This window comes from Branchiostoma floridae, chromosome 1, assembly GCF_000003815.2.
Source record: "Branchiostoma floridae strain S238N-H82 chromosome 1, Bfl_VNyyK, whole genome shotgun sequence".
Taxonomy (NCBI): Eukaryota; Metazoa; Chordata; class Leptocardii; order Amphioxiformes; family Branchiostomatidae; genus Branchiostoma; species Branchiostoma floridae.
In genome coordinates, this window is record NC_049979.1 from 22,947,959 (window position 1) to 22,964,725 (window position 16,767).

Genomic DNA, 16,767 nt, shown 5'->3' on the forward strand with positions numbered 1-16,767 from the left:
CAGATATTGTTCAAATCCCAGATATTGTTTCTACTCCTGTCTTAAGTTACACTGCTTGGTTACAGGTCTATGTTCCGAAATCTATATGTTCCGAAATGTATAATCATGTACATACAACGTGGATGGTATTCAAGTCTATAGTACTCGTACTAAACTCATACCCACAAACTAAGCTTCCCTTCTTGAACACCGAGCCGATTCCGACGGTAGCGTGCACGTGCGTGGCCCCCGAGTTGAAAACATTCAAATTCTGGTTTTAGATCATGTACCTTCTTCTAATACTCCCCTCTTGTGCAAATGGAGAAGTTTTGAACTGTTTATCTGAAACAGTCTGAGTCTGAACTCGATCGCACATTTCAGCGGAAAATTTCAAAACACAGACAATTTTCTAACCGCATTTAAACCATTTATCTGGGCGTGTATAATGTTTTTAAAGATAGCTGCATGTATATTTCAAAAGAATGTAACTTTGTATGCATACACCACTATATTTATTTACTGGTTTATGTAACTTGTAATCGATATATCTTTTTGATGAATGAGAGTATATTTTTCATTCTTCGTCAAAAATTTTCATTACGAATTATTGCTATCAAGTTGGTGCGAGGTCATTACAGGTCACTAAATGGCGCTTCCCAAGTTTGACGAAAATTCGTCTGATTCCAGTTTGTTCACCCAAATGGTAGAAAAGGAGAATAAAATGCGAAGATACATTGTATTTGATCTAAGAATATGAAACGCCGCCATGGTCCGTGTTAGATACTTGTAGGCTGTTTCTCCCGGCGAGTTATCGCCGTGCGCCAGGAGCTAGCTTGTTCCTTCCCCAACGATCGCTTACTTCGACCGCCGCCTACATGCATGTATGTCGGAATATATTACAGGCTGCAGGAACCATTTATATAGAGATTTCGGAACAAAGAGATTTCGGAACAAAGAGATTTCGGAACATAGAGCGGTCACCACACTGCTTCTCACACTGCAGCTGGGAATTTAACCCGCACCAAACCCAGAATACCAGATCACAAACCTAGACACTAAACCGTTATGCCAAAAGGCCCAGAGCTGTTTGACATGGTCAGTTTGGCAGCACTACTATTACACTGCCAATATGTATGAAAGTGTTATTCGGAACAAAAAATGAAAGTGATATTGCATGCAGAAGGGGTTCATTGCCCATGATGCAGTCCAGCGTGACAACTTCACATTTTTGCACAAACCGGATAATTGTACAAAATATACTGGTAAATCGGGTGTGCAATTTAATGGCTTGACTAGGCAATATAGGATAGAAAATAAAGAATATACACAGATGAAAGAATCAGACTAATAATCCTGAGTGTGCTACTCTCATGTCCCAAATAAACCTACCAGGACGTTTATTTTTTTCAGCCTCACAATCCACCCGGTACGTTCTTATTTTGGACGGTACGTTTATTACTTTGCTAAGCCAGGACCCTCAAAGAATTGAAGCTTTGGGGGTTTCTGCCCATATTTCCGTGGTATTTTTGCTCGAGATTCACTATTTTTCGGGCGAAACATGACCGCGTATGCGGTACTCTTTCGGTGATTTCGGTCCATCTCGCTATGACGCTACGAAGTAAATGTTGTTCCTGGGGGAAAATAAGACACCACACTGACGTTTTGAAATACAATTTTTACATAAATAACTTTTAGTTTTAATTTAGTAGTAGTTTACAGTCTCTGTTTACATCGTAAACCAGCACCTTGCACGAGGAATTTCCGGTCATGCGCTTTCGGCAACGAGGCGGAAGAGTGATTCGTTAACATAATAAATGCTGGACGTAAAAATAACAACTATAACTTCGTTTCCCTTGTGATATGAGTTTTGACGCCGCATATTCTCCAAAACGGCAGGAATTCGTTGGTAAAAACAGCAACTTCATAATCATTTATAAGCTTCAAACTGCCACAAATATTTTCCTCTGTATACATGCATGTGCGATTATGCCGAGATGGTCACGTCGAAATAAACTTTCTCTACGTAGGCTTATTTCTTTGGCAAAAATCATCCTTAGTCTAGTTTTCACATAAATAACTTTCATGTAATAGATTCTAATCGTTATCATACCGTAATCACTGTATTTCATGCTACACATTAGAATTCTTGTTGCAACATTTTACCTTGGTAAAAATGGAGTCACCCACTGACCCCTAGTGACCTTGTTTATCTTGTAAAATTAGGCAAAGACGAAGATTTCCATTTTTGGCCCGCGGAATACGAAAATTGGGACAGCGTACATGCATTTCAAAAACCTAAAACATCAGATACATGAACAGACGGTCTATTTGTAAAATCTGTCCATATAGTCTTCCAGTTTGCACAGAAATGACGATGTAGAGAAGGGTAGAGTGCAAAGAGTCTTAGACGAGAAAAAACGCCAAGTGAATTCAACAACACTTTGGTGGAAAAACTTCGCATAAAATCACATAATTTTGTATAATGTTTCTTTTCAAAGTTGAGCCTACATTTTGCTGATGTAGTGCAGAAATTGAAAAAAAAGTGAACCCCGCCAGTCGCGCCGGTGAGCGCTATTGGCAGTGTTGACATAGCGGCCAGACCAAAAATTGTCTGGCCGCGACCGCATTCGACAGGTGACCGCTATACATTTGACACTATTTCTTAATGCTTAGGTCAATGGAAAAAATCCAAGGGACCGACGAAAACTGACCGCAATGGCCAAGTGGCCCCTATACTCAGGTGACCCATAAGGCAGGTTTCACTGTACCTTTTATTACAAAATGGGGAAAATATAATTTGAACAAGATATCTATCTATAGTTCTTCAGCTCATTATCTATACAACTGAATGGTTCTTAGGCATAAATGAATAAAAAGAACCTACCTGCTTATCATCTTCTTTTCTTTGGACAGAAGTAGCATGGTCACAGTTAAATACTTGTCAATTTGGTAATTTTCCGGGGGGGTATGTTTATTCCGGGGGTATGTTTATTAGATATTGAGGATTTGTCCGGGGGGGGGGGGGATGTTTATTCCGGAAGGTATGTTTATTTGGGACATGAGAGTACAAGCAAACAAGTTACCAGTACCACATGTACATGTATACACTACAGTAACATGAGCTATTCACTTACTTGATGGAGTATTCACCCCTGGCTCTTGCTAAGCGGTTAGTAACAATTCCACCACCATGCTACAAGGAAACAATAAGAGAAAAGCAACTGTCAACATATGTAACAATTACATGTTTCAATAGTTTCATCAGGTTTAAACTATTGGAAAAGCAAAAGGATAAAAGTTTTTTCTTCGCCAAGAAGATTATATTTGTGACATAGTTGAGCAGCTGTTTTGTGGGTGTTACATTAGAGAAACATTTATTGACACAAAAGTTACAGCGACTTTCCTAAGGTCTATAAACTACTAACAGTACAATACTAATAAAAAGACATATAATATCTATTTATATGAATAAGTCAACATATTGAGTCTAGCGTGTCATTTCACTACTGGTTCTACAGTATAATTTTTTTAATATACATGTACATTAATGTACATGTACTGTATTTGCCTATTTGCCTATTTGTCCACAGTATTAGGGTTATCGCCTCCCATAATGTAAGTGAATTTATCTATCGAACGGAAAGTAGCAAATTCTTTTGTGCAACCTGAAAGTATTGTGAACAGTTTTGTGCGTTTATCATTATATCGTGAACCATCCATAACAAAGTGACATTCATCTTCCATTTCATTTGGGCAGAATGGACAAAATGGGGAAATCCGGCTTCTACATTTAGTTCGTGACAACAGGTTGTTATCTTTGTGATTGGTCTACGAATTAATGATGGCCAAAGGTGAAAGTTATTGCAAAGGAGGTCCGGCAAAACTTAAAAATCTTGAGCCTTTGAAATGCAATTTCCTGTACTTTGAGGAGGAAAATTAACTTATAAGTTAGCATGTCCGTAGCCAGGATTTTGCCTGGGGGGGTTCGTTTTACTCTTTGACGGACCAACGAGCGCCAATGGCGCGAGTTTCCTAGGGGGGTCCGGGGGCATGCTCCCCCGGAAAATTTTGAAAATTGAACTCTCTGAAATGGCATTTCCTGCGTTTTTGAGAGGGTTTCAAAGGAAAAATCAGAGACACTCACATAACTGCTTCAGACAATATTTTATTCGACGAAAACGAAAGGTTGAGTACATCAGTTATGAAATGGCCCGTGATCACTTCTCCGAACTTTTAACTGGCTTTGATACCCCATTTAATTTGTATACGACCACCGACAAGAAAACTGAATTGCTTTACAATGCTCTTGTATTTGAAATGTTTTTCCTCTTAGAAATGGGTGAAACCACATCGTGACTACATTTGTATCAGCAGGCTATAACTGTGTATAACTTTGTTGCACAACAATTGTACAAGATAAAAATTATGGCGTCTACATTTATCAATTAACTACAGTTCTATAGCTCATCTTAACTTGTGTCTGCGTCAAATGAGACTTGCGGGCGCCAGGAAAGTTTTACCATAGCAACAGCCAGGCGTCACTTTTTTGACTGACAGAGTGCCTAGGCGCACCTGACTTATGGTAGCGCGACGGGAGGTACGGGGTAATCTCAAAAACAAGCGGGTCTTGGGCCGTCATATTCGGTCAGAGGATGGGCGAACGTGTTAGCCAACGACTGCGCTAAAAAGTTTAGCATGTCGTCCCGGAATTTTCTGGCTTTTTGGGTCAATTTTTTAGTCGGAAAAAGGGACCGGACCGTGCGGGCCGGAGCTGGGACGTGTGGGCCGGAGCTGCGACGTGCGGGCCGGAGTTGGAATCAGTGTGGGTCAGAGCTGGACCGTGCGGGCCGAAGCTGGGACGTGTGGCCAGAGCTGGGACGTGCGGCCGGAGATGGAATCAGTGCGGGCCAGAGCTGGACCGTGCGGGCAAGAGCTGGACCGTGCGGGCCGGAGCTGGAGTTTAACGGGGGTGTCACAGCGGTCAGCCACTTTCATGACATGAAAGTTGTTTTTCTAACGCGCGCCGCGCCCCGCCTCGCGCGGGCCGGGCCTTTTGAATAACAGTATAATGCGGACTCTGTTGTTTTTAACACGTGGTATACGCCCCGGACTCGGGAAGAACTAACTGTAAACCGCAGGGTTCATCTTTACTCTTATGACAAAGTGAGCAATTTTTCTAGGATTCTAGACCCGTTGGAAATACAAATAAGTCCGCCTTTTGAAAATAGTTTGTATTGAAAAAACGAACCTTCCAGAAAAAAGCGGACCTTCGAGCGCCTGTGGGGGGGTGCGTCCGCACCCCCCGAACCCCCCCTGGCTACGGGCATGAGTTAGTGATAGACTACACTCCGAGCTACAAAATATGGGAGGCCACTGGCTAATGATTTAAGGGTAATTTTGAGGCTCAATCATGCTTTGCGTGAAATTTTCAGGCAAGATTACGCTTTACATGAAATGCACTGGATACGTTTTATGGTAAATTTCCCCATCCTCATTAAGAAATGAAAATATGTACAATACTATACTATATATATATATATATATATTTTTTTAGGAAGAGGCCGACAATTACTTGAGAGCAAATACAGCATATTTCACCCATACCCCTTCTTGCACAGCATTGGACTGTTCCCTGCGCGAAAATGGAACATTTTAATAGTACTTTTCCCCCAAAATGAACTAATAATATTAGTAATATTGTGAATTGATTCCAGGCCGAAATGGAGCTTTCCCAATATTCCCCAGGCCCATATGAAAGAATATACTCTTGCAAAGGAGCTCCTATGCATAACTAATTGGTTCTTGGAATTACCAGCTCCTATGTTTCCAAAGGTGAAAAAAATCACTGCACCTTCCATTCAGAAGGTTTTCATCATGAATTCGAAATTACTAGAATATGAAGCCATTCAACAATTTCCAGTACGATAACTAGGTCTAAGGTTAACCCATGATAAGCTCGTGATGTGGGTACATTTATTGCAGTTAACGGCATAAGTTCATTTTGAAGCAGGTGCAGGTATTGTGTAGTACTGGAGTGTATGTTTTCTTCAAGCTGAAATCTTAATTTGCTTCTTGTTTTAATGTATGTCCCCTTACCGAAACGAAGATGTCTCAAATTTTTAAAAGAATTTTACTGTCCCGTCGTTTCATATCCAAGGACCAACAACTTAACTTTTTGTGGCTTTATCTGCAATCAGCCATCGGGCCTAATCTTGCAATAGAGTTATTTTTAGTGCAACAACTTCGCAGTTTCTCAAAGTATAGGGCATTCTCTCAAAGTAACAGCTAATGCTTGTTCGGGGCATTGACCTTGTTTGAGGGTTTCTTTTCGAAGGTCAGTGGTCATACCCTGGCACTGAGAGCATTTTCCTGGGTTGAAAACTCAGTTTAAAGTTACTTAGAATTTGAAAGTTCAAACAACAACAACACTACTAGTAGAAACACCTACATTTGGTAAGGAAAAAATACAGCACTTTTGCTCCTAGTGCAGTGAGATACATGTAGAGTAGTACAGTCAAACCTGTCTATAGTGACTGGAGAAATGTGGCCACTATAGACAGGTGGCCCCTAGGTGATCACTAGCGTTTTCGCCCCCCTTTAGCGTTTTCGACCCCAACCTCCACCCCCACCCCCATACCCGCCAGTGTTTTCGTCCCCCCTAAGGCCACACCAATTTAATTTCTTGGTTCACGGATTTTTTCATGAAAAATATGGAGCGAAAGGTCGAAATGAAAATAAAAATTGTAAAATGGTTGGGGTAAAGGTAACGGCTAATCCGAAACATAAAGAAAAAAAAGTTTTCAGCTTGACAAAAGTACAAAAACACTATTATTGTACAACTTAACAGCACCTGTACCCACACTTAAAGGAGCTTATGATATAAAGGCCAATTTGCTACACCAGAAAGTTGATGAATGGTTTCATTAATGGTGAAAACTTGCTGAGTGGTAATTTTTATTTTTATTTGTTTTTCAAAAAAATAGGAGCGAGCGAATCCGTGAACCAAGAAATTAAATTGATGTGGCCTAAGAACATTGCTTCTCGGAGGGTTCTCAAGAGCAACTGGTTACTACATACTGTAAATGCATTTAAGTTCGCGGGGATTTAATTTTGCGGTAGCGGGGAAAAGGATTTTCGCGGTGGTTTTAATTTTGCGGTGAAGTGGTCACTGCGAAAACCGCGAACATTAATCCACCGCGAACATTTCTGCATTTACAGTATTAGGTACGCTACCTGGTACTATACTGCACCTGGGTAGTAACGTACATGTATATGGTGCGTTACCTGGTACCTTTCTGGCACCTTATTACCTGAAGATGTTATACCTCGAAAGTCGATACCATACGGTTCAGTGCAAACAAACCATTGAATTTGAAATGAAAAAGACACTATTTTTGCAGTTGAGATGGCATAAAAAGACAGCGCTATCGCGAACGTATAAATGAACACCATCTATGCACGGAGTAAGTCAGCTACATGTTTTCAATTTGTAACAGTATTTTCTATCTTGTGCAGGAAACGTTTCCAAAGCACAACCAAAAACACAAGTGAATAACAGTTTCTCATAATATAAACACTATCTACGCGCAAGTCCAAATACCTATTGCTAAATGCTACAAAAACACTGGTTAAGTACCAGTAAAACACCAGTTCCTAAATACTAGAAAAACAGTCATATTGGAGGTGAAGATATATACCATCCATAGGCTAGGTGCATATAACAGAATGTGCGATATTCTAATGAATACCTTATCTACATAATAAAGACATTTCATACTTCTTTTGTGGTCAATTCATGATAGAGGCTTCATATTGGAGATATATAGGTTGCTTGAGGATAGGTGAATACAATGAAATGCATCTTATCTCAAGAGTCAAGTATATGCAATAATGGGAATACAGGCTAGGGGACCCAACACTCCTTGTCTGAAACAACTTCAACATGTAATTACCTTAATATTAATACTATGGATGGAGTTATGTATCAGACTCGTTTACGTACATCATTCTGAAACTGCATTTTGTGATTTATACCAATCAACTTCTAAAATGTTATGTACATGTACAATGTAAAACCGTTTTTTTGGGAAGGGGCAAAATCGCTAAAGGGGGGCGAGACGGGGGCAAGATCACTAGCCCGGGAGGGCGAGATCGCTAGTGATTTCACCCCCGGGGGGCGAGATCCGGGGGGGGGCGGCGGCGGTGGGTCGAGATCGCTGTGACACCGGACCTAAACATCTGTATACCTGTACCTGTACCTAAACAACCTAAATTACTATTAAACGCTACTTTTTAAGACTGCTGGACAAGTAAGTCCTGAATCAACAATGACAATGATGATAATCTTGCAGTTGAAACTTAAGAAAACTTGCAAAGAAATTGTTTGAGATTCAAATATGTAATTGCCCATACAAAGATGACAATTTATCACTAGAAAAGACGGTTAGCTACATGTTTAACTTACTTAACTTACTTGGTTCAACTTTTTTAGGTACAGGTGCAGGTCCGGACCTGTACCTTAACCCATGTACCTGTACCTGTACCTGTACCTGTACCTGAAAATTTGTTTAGGTACACAGCCCTAACACAGCTCTATATCTAAAATGGTCTAAAATGGACAGACTTGAAAATAAAGTTCCATAGCGTTTTCTCAAGCTTCTTTCAAATAGCTCCAAAGTTTATTTGCCGTGTGTCCGAGGAGCTTAAAGCCGACCCAGCGTTCTTCTACAGGTTGTTACACACATTTTGCGGGTTTATGGAAAAGCCTGGGCTGTGCCCCTGGGCTGTCTACCTGGGCTGGCTATCACGTCAGGCTACCGACACCCCCCATACATACCCCCAGGAAAATAAAGCCACCCATTCAGCTGCGCCCCCTAGCGACATGTCTGAAAATTGCACCAACCACACTGTGTGTGTGGCATCAGAGCGTGTACGTAACGTATTTCAGCAAAATACTGATACGTGTATTTGTTTATACTTGTTTTGGATTTCTAAGGATATGCTTGGCGGCTGGCTGTATAAGTTTCTAGGCGGAAGAACCGAAGATTTATTCGTCAATGTCCTGGACAAGGATATTCTGGAGTACAGCAGTTTGTTATTTGTGATTTAGCCAAATGTTACGCACCCCCACTCTGAGTTATACCGGCTAGACATCTTCCTTTTTTTCCGGTCCTTATAATGATATCCGGGGGACCTTTGGCGAGGCTACTGTAATGAATGCTTGTTAATATTCGCCTTAATGCCTACACCTCACCTCACCTAGTCCCTTGTTGTCTACAAGCGGTCGAAATGACCCACACCGTGCACCGTGACGCAATTGACCTTTTACCCTGTGGGCTGTCTGGGCGGAGACACGGTGGCGGGAATGGTCTGTCAAGGGTCAAATACTAGGTGGTCTATAAAATCAGCGTGTAAAAATAAAGGAGGGGGGCCTAATCCACGTTACGGAGCGGGCATATTTTGGACTATGGCCTGCCTAATACAATACTCTGTACCTAATCTTTCAAAAGATTTGGGGTTAAGAACTTTCTTATGCATTATGTAGTGCATTATTGCATTAACTTTGAAAACAAGTAGATAATGTTGTCAAATACGAAGTAAGGAGGGCGGGCGAATAAACACGGACTGTCATGATCTGTTACCTATCATTTCAATGAACGTTTTTTATGTGTTTATTTTTCATAAAAAAGGTGGATGCAGAATTGCTGAACAACTGAAAGGATAGCTGGAGAATGGCAGAACATCGTCGGAACGCTGAGATCATCATCACCTAAATCCTGTGGAATATGAAAGCATAGTGTATAACCTATATTTCACGTGTATATTTCGCAGTCTACTGTTTTGCGAAAACGGCGTTGATATACATTTATATACATTTCGGCCTGGTCATTCGACGTTCGCCTTGCTTAGCTTGTAAAACAGGCTTCCATTGTTTTATCTGTCACATAATTAAAGCGCCTAGCCTTTGACATAAACATGAGATTTCTCTTACTTATGTATGGTAGGGCAAGGATTTGATTTGAGCATTATTATGTAGTGAAAATTGTTACGTCAATTATCTTGTTGATGTTCATTGCTTCAAATAAAATGTACACCTATACTATCATCATTTTATGGCCGTAAATTTCTCAAGGTTGGTTTTGGCATCCGTCTCAAGGAAGAGCGTTATTATTCCAGTTCCCTTCATAATTTAATATAGTACGCTCCAAGCAGAGTTTACGAATTATCGATGTCCTCACTCGATTCAGGTGAAAATAATTACCTTCGTAGTTATTCACTTATTCATAACCGATAAAGAAATAGGATACTTCTCGGCAAACTTAAGTGTAGTGTGGATGCTGGAAAGATATCTAACCGACGTTTGTAGTCGGTTTTAATATGTTTGCTCAGACTAAAATAAAAATGCAAGCTTTTTCCCCCTTTGAGTCGTATGGACGACCGCGGTGTGGATGCTGAAAAGATATCTCCGCGTCTAATTGATATATCTAGCATGGTTGTCACTTCAAATCAAAGCATGTGGTCTTCATAATCATTAGGTCTGGCATGCAAGAGACAACCCATTGTTTTCATAGATACGCATTGGAGCACTCGCCTCAAACTTCATCAGGGGAGACAATGACAGGTCGCAAGAAACTACATGCCAAGCAGAGGTGATGACTGAACGAAATGAAATCTACACCCATGTTCGCACTCCGCTCAGTCAAGAATGAGTACGTGCCCCAACCCGGTACGTTTTTTCTTGCGCTCAAACTCATAGCGCTCCATCGCTAGTTGCCTGAGAGTGGTCAAATTTTGATGACTGAATTTTTTACATATAGATTTGAACAACATACTTGAATAAGAAATGCATTCATGTGGTTCATGAACCTTTCGCGCTGCATGTTACAAGCGGCAAACACTGTGAGACAATTTCGTGTATGTAACCTTCCAATTTTGTGCTACGCTGGACAGTGTGCCTAACTCGGTACGCTTTTTTTTACATTATGCTCTCTTCAGAAGTAAGTGGTAAATTTAAGTACACAGAAAAAAATTAATAATAATGATATTTTAGCTTTCTTTTGACAGTAAAATCGTGACTGTATGTACTTCTAGTCTCACATGAGGAAGGCTGTACCTAGAACAATCCAGCTCATGTTTTTACGGGCAATGGGCTGAATGCACTGATTGTGAATGCCCGACTAAAAAAACCATTACGAAAAAACGACACCGCTAACATCAACAAAACTCGGTCTGATTATATGAACATATCATCTACATCTCTCTATCAAGTCTTATTTTCATAGACAGCACGAATCATTTGTTACAGTCAAATAAATCTTTGGAGCGTTCTCTAGTCTGTCACCTTCACGGCCACACTCCCTTGGGAGTACAATGGTGGCAATGTTTATGTCGGTTCCTTTTGGTTGCTTTTCTACTCAACAGACATTTGAAGACCCATATTCATAGTGTTTTATGGAGCTTTATTTATGTGTATCATGGCAGTTGTGTGACTGCTTGAAAGAGTTCGTATAGTTAGCGACACGAGCCGCCAATACACAGAGGCCGGTGACCGCAGTGATTCAGCACTGTCAACATGTTAGAATTCCGTTTTTTTAAAAACATGAAGTAAATATGTTAAAGTATACTTGGAATGCAAATGAAAGCTGTGTGCATGGACTTGGTTTATTCTCTTCGCCAAGAAGAGTATGAGATTGCTGACTTGGGTCCGTATGTAGGTCAACAGCATATAACTCGAGAAATTGTGGATGGAACTTTGTGATTTTTGGTAGGTGTGTAGCAGTTGTCGAAAGGAATGCCAAGTTTGAAAACGGTTTACCTGGCGTTTTCCTACGGTACTGCAGCGAGCTTGGTATGTTTTTTGCGGTTTGTTTTTGGCAGCATAAGTCAAAATCTAGCTGGGCGATTTTCACGAAACTTGGTAGGTGTGTAGCGGTTTTGGAGAGGAAGGTCAAGTGCGAAAATGGTTTACCTGGCTCTTACCTATGGTGCTGTAGCAGGATTTGTATGTAAGTGCGTTTGTCTGTATGCAAGATAACTCGAGAACCCTTGAATGGATCCTGATTATATTTGTTAGGTGGATTGGGGTTAGGAAAACAAAGGTCAAGTTCGATAATGGGCACCCTAGTGGCTGCCTAAGGTACTGCAGCAAAACTTTTAATTTTGGCACTTCGTGTTCTGGACATGCTGTGGTCATGATTTTTAAGTGGTAGATAGCCCTTGGAACAGAGAGTAAGTGCTGTGAGTTTGGACCCCCTAGCGGCTTTTTGGGAACTGCAGGCACCGATTTCCGTTCAAACTTTGGACGAGGATAACTTGAGAACGTGTAAACAGATCATCAGGATTTTCGGTATGTAGATAGAATGAGTGATGACTTATACAATGTAATACTAATTATGCAAATCAGTAGCTAATTTGCATAATTAATGAGGAAAGTTCATAAATCCATGCCAACAGCATATAACTCAAGAAGCTGTGTATGGGTTTTCATGATATTTAGTATTTAAGTAGCGGCTGCAGAAAGGAAGGTTGTGTTCGAAAATAGTTGACGTAGCATTTTTCGTTAGGACGGTAGCGGTCCGAGTGTGTGCGTCCTTTTGTTTGTGGAATGCATAATTCGAGAAGCCTTGAAAAAATCCTGATGATATTTGGTAGGTGGGTAGGGGTCAGGAAAACGAAGATAAATTATGATAGTGGGCCCCCTAGCGGCTTCCTAAGGTACTGCAGCAAAACTTATTAACTGAAATAAACTGTGCTCTATACATCTCATTTTGACCTATATCTATGGACACAGCTGTTATACAGATGGTTTGCTGGAGGACGCCCTTACACTGGGGACAAAGTCTAAATTGACAAGCATGAAATTCTGATTGACCAGGGATGCTACCAGGTCATCTGTCAGGTCAAAGTCTGGTTTTGGTAATGTTTGCGTGTTTGTGAGGAACACAGTTCATGCAGTCATTTGCTATTTAGTAATACATGAATAAGACCTTAAAGTCTTAAATAAAGGCATGATTATTTGGCGAAGAGATGGGTTCGTTGAACTCTAGTTTACCTTTGTAATCAGCATAGCCAGTGGCAACAAACACGGTGTACTTATGGATAATAAGATCAGCAAAAAATCCGTTCCGTCTTACGACGGTAACCGTCTTAGGGCGGCCCCCGTTACAACGTCTCTGAATACAGTAAAACTGCAGAGACCTTCTTGCCTCTACCTAACTGACACTACTAAGTTAAAGCGTCACTTTTCTCCGAGCAGATATTGGGACGTAGGGATAGATGTTGGCTGGGATGTTTAAAAAAAAAAGGCCACCAAGATGCCCCTCGATAGCTCCCAAACCTCTGCTTGGAACATAGCTCGTAACTACCACAATCACCACCCCACCCCTCTTCGGCCTCCTGGAAAGATATCTCGGCGTCTAATTGATATATCTATCATGGTTGTCACTACAAATCAGAGCATGTGGTCTTCATAATCATTAGGTCTGGCCTGCTGCAAGAGAGGTGGCCTGAAAGAGAGGCCCATTGTTTCCATAGATAGGCGTTGGAGCACTCGCCTCAAAATTCATCAGGGGAGACAATGACAGGTCGCAAGAAACTACATGCCAAGCAGAGTCTCCAGGAAGGCAAGCTTGCTGAAAAAAAAGCATTGGGCCAAATAGGCACTTTGAAATTAGCTACTATGGGTTTTCAGTCTGTATGCAGTCTAGCCATCCGCCACGCCCCTGCACGCGCCAGAACCTCCCGTGACAGGCCGCTGTCAAGCCGTTGCCCCGCTGTTGCTAGGGTAAAGGCGCCCTGAAGTCTGAGCGGCGTCTCCATTGCAACAAAGCCGCAACACGTCTCCCGCTGACCAAGAAGGTTAATATATTGTAGTTATCTCGTCTTTCTACAAGTTCACAGAAGCAAGGAGGTTGTATGAAATGAAATAAAAGCTAATTGAAAAGAGGGAGAATATTTTAGTGGAGCCTTGAGCCAGTGAAAAGTTACATGGGTCATATCAATACAGTACTCACTTGCTGGTCTATCAATACTTCCGGTGGGAGGCGTAATTGGGTTCACAAGTGACGTGATAACGTAAGAAAGAAACATTTGATTAAGTCTAGTACATAAAGGGTGACTGGTTGTTTTCAAACTATAAACCGAGGGACGTTATATTACGTCATATGTTCGGAGAGTGAGAGTGAGTTTGAGTTTGGATGGAGTACTTTTACCGGGATCTGGAAGTGACATTGACCTGTATACGGCCCGTGAGTCCGAGTGGTAGAAACGTAGCATGAGATCGGCGTCATCGGACTTCAGAAAACAGTCACTTCACAACTTGTTACATAATAACTTCTGGTTGCAATGACACACGTACTTATACGATCCTGTTCAAAAATGAGGATCAAAGTTAACTTGAATACCTTTTTTTTTGGTCATATTGTGACACAAGATGTTCGTTCACATGCGTTCCTCTACATAAAAGGGGCATATTTACATCGGTTCGCTATTGCATTACTTACTTTGTATACATAAATAAATCGATTGGAAATTAAGGTCGAAATCATACATTATTGTGAATATTCCCTCTTCATATTTTGTTTAGACTACTAATACTACTTACAGTCTATCGGCGGCCTTCTCAGAGGATATGGCGTACTTGGCCTAACTTGACGATCCCATTTATTCTATTTTCGCATACTTTTTGCTTTTTCTCCGGAAGCAACAGTTATTCTACTTGTATTTTGTACCACTATGTTATATGCAGAAAAAATATTCATTTTGTAAAGCTAAATTGACAACAACTGTTTTGTTACAATGTTGTAACAACTGCAGACTTGTTCTATTGTAATCATGAAGTTGCAAGTTTGCTACAATCCACACTGTATATAAATCCTGAATAAATTTCGATAAGTTTCATATCGTTATGCGTTGTTTGCGTATTGCTTTTCTTCGATTTTGATTCGTGAATGCCTGTGGGTAGGGGGCGCAATTTACGTATCCGAACGTCCGCGATGGAAATGTAGATTCGAGGTAGGTGTGGCGCGACCAATGTAAATGTACGGAGAAATTTATTTCGATTGACTAATAATTAGCTTACAAACATCCAGTATCTTTGAACTGAGTTGCATGTGAGCTGAGGCACACAGCATTTGAATATTCTAACAGTTATACAGAACTTTGTAACCTCCTTGTTGTAATACACTTCCTGAAAACTATGTCGGGATCGTAAATCTTTTTTTCCGTAGGGGCTAAAATACAAATAAACAAAGTGCTGTATTCTAGCCTTGCCTTGTTTCAAAGCAGGCAATCCTTGTTCTTTGCTTGGCAGCATGAAGGTCATTTTGAGTTTGATGCAGAATTCCATCTGATGTTTCTTCCGACCGTAGTAGACACTGGCATATATCCGCGGTACACTGCCATTCGGCTTTTCTGCTTCAGTTGCGTTGAACATGGAGCCCATCAAACACCTGGATAGCAGGTACGAATCTGACGAGTGGATCAACGTCAACCCCAAAGACGTGGATGCTACGGAACTGGGTCTTTTATGCTGCTGATTCTTGGTACAATATAGACACCAAGCGGCAATGTGGTAAAGGTCGTCTCCTGCTCGTTTAAAGTTACAGCTTATCTGTTTGCATATCCTTAGAAATACAAAACAAGTATAAACAAATACACGCATCAGTTTATTTTGCTGGTAGATGTCTTGGAATACGTTACAGTACGTACACGCTGTGATGCCACACACAGTGTAGTGGTGCAATTTTCAGACATGTCGCTAGGGGGCGCAGCTGAATGGGTGGCTTTATTTTCCTGGGGGTATGTATGGGGGGATGTCGGTAGCCTGACGTGATAGCCAGCCCAGGTAGACAGCCCAGGGGCACAGCCCAGGCTTTTCCGTAAACCCACATTTTGCCGTGGCCTGTGGCGAACTCTGTTCGCACTTGCCTCTGTAGTATCGTCACAATTTTTCTTTAAGTAAAAGTAGCGCTGTATTTAATGAAAGTTATCCTCAAAATCGCTGAAATCCCGGCCCCCGGATGTTGAAAACGTAAACAAAGGCCCACGCTAGCCTGGCACGTTGGAGATTGGGGTAATAATTTTGGCACCTCGATCGTCACACTCGTGGCAAAGATCATCAAGGAACAATAGGAACTCTCTCCTCCCTTTTTGCTAAGAGCAATAAGTTACAATTGATTTCTGTACCCACTGATCTCTATTCATATAAACATTGCACAGGTAAGCCAATTGTTTAGATTTAGAGTTCAAGTAATTCTGAAGAGAAATATAATTTTCTGATGAGAAAATAATCATATACATTCTCGCCGTTGTTGTCAACTTACATATCAAGGAGCCCTGATATAAAAGCTCCTTGTACATATAAAACCAAAATGCAAACTGGCAAATGTTCACCTTGACCAATGGACCTATGAGCTCGAGGGTTTCCACCTCTCCTGGTAAGCAGTAAAATGTAAGTGGAATTCCGTCCTGAGTTTGGAACAACACATTGCTATGGCTGAATTCGAACTCCGGACCCGCCATGTTCGTACAGCTCTCCCAGATCCTCAAGGCCGCAGAACACAGCTAATGACGTAGGGCACAGTTGACGTAGGGTAAAAAAAGTAGTGCGTCCAAAATATGGACCCGAAGCGTTTATGATCGTCTATGCAAACACTAAAGGTGAAAGACAGCGGGACATGAACTTTGCTACATGCATATGTATATGGTAGGATGATGATTCGATTTCCAGATCGTTTGTATAAGATTATGATATTTGCCTATTTGGCGTATCAATTCGAGTGACTGTCA

The 16,767-nt window shown here is 41.1% G+C and overlaps 1 protein-coding gene across 4 annotated transcripts in view; it reads right to left on the reverse strand.

Annotated features, from left to right (window-relative positions):
- Nucleotides 1-16,548, reverse strand: part of LOC118416029 (telomeric repeat-binding factor 2-interacting protein 1-like) — a 34,276-nt gene extending 17,728 nt beyond the window's left edge. For all 4 annotated transcript variants that reach the window (XR_004831185.1, XM_035821083.1, XM_035821070.1 and 1 more), the window contains exons 1-2: nucleotides 16,372-16,548; nucleotides 3,114-3,172 (exon numbers count right to left, since the gene is read on the reverse strand). Coding sequence is in view for 3 of the 4 variants with exons in the window: in XM_035821083.1 (XP_035676976.1) it covers nucleotides 3,114-3,172; nucleotides 16,372-16,500 (188 nt within the window). In the remaining variant the exon portion in view is untranslated. The remainder of the gene's footprint in view (nucleotides 1-3,113; nucleotides 3,173-16,371) is intronic.
- Nucleotides 16,549-16,767: the final 219 nt, after the last annotated feature.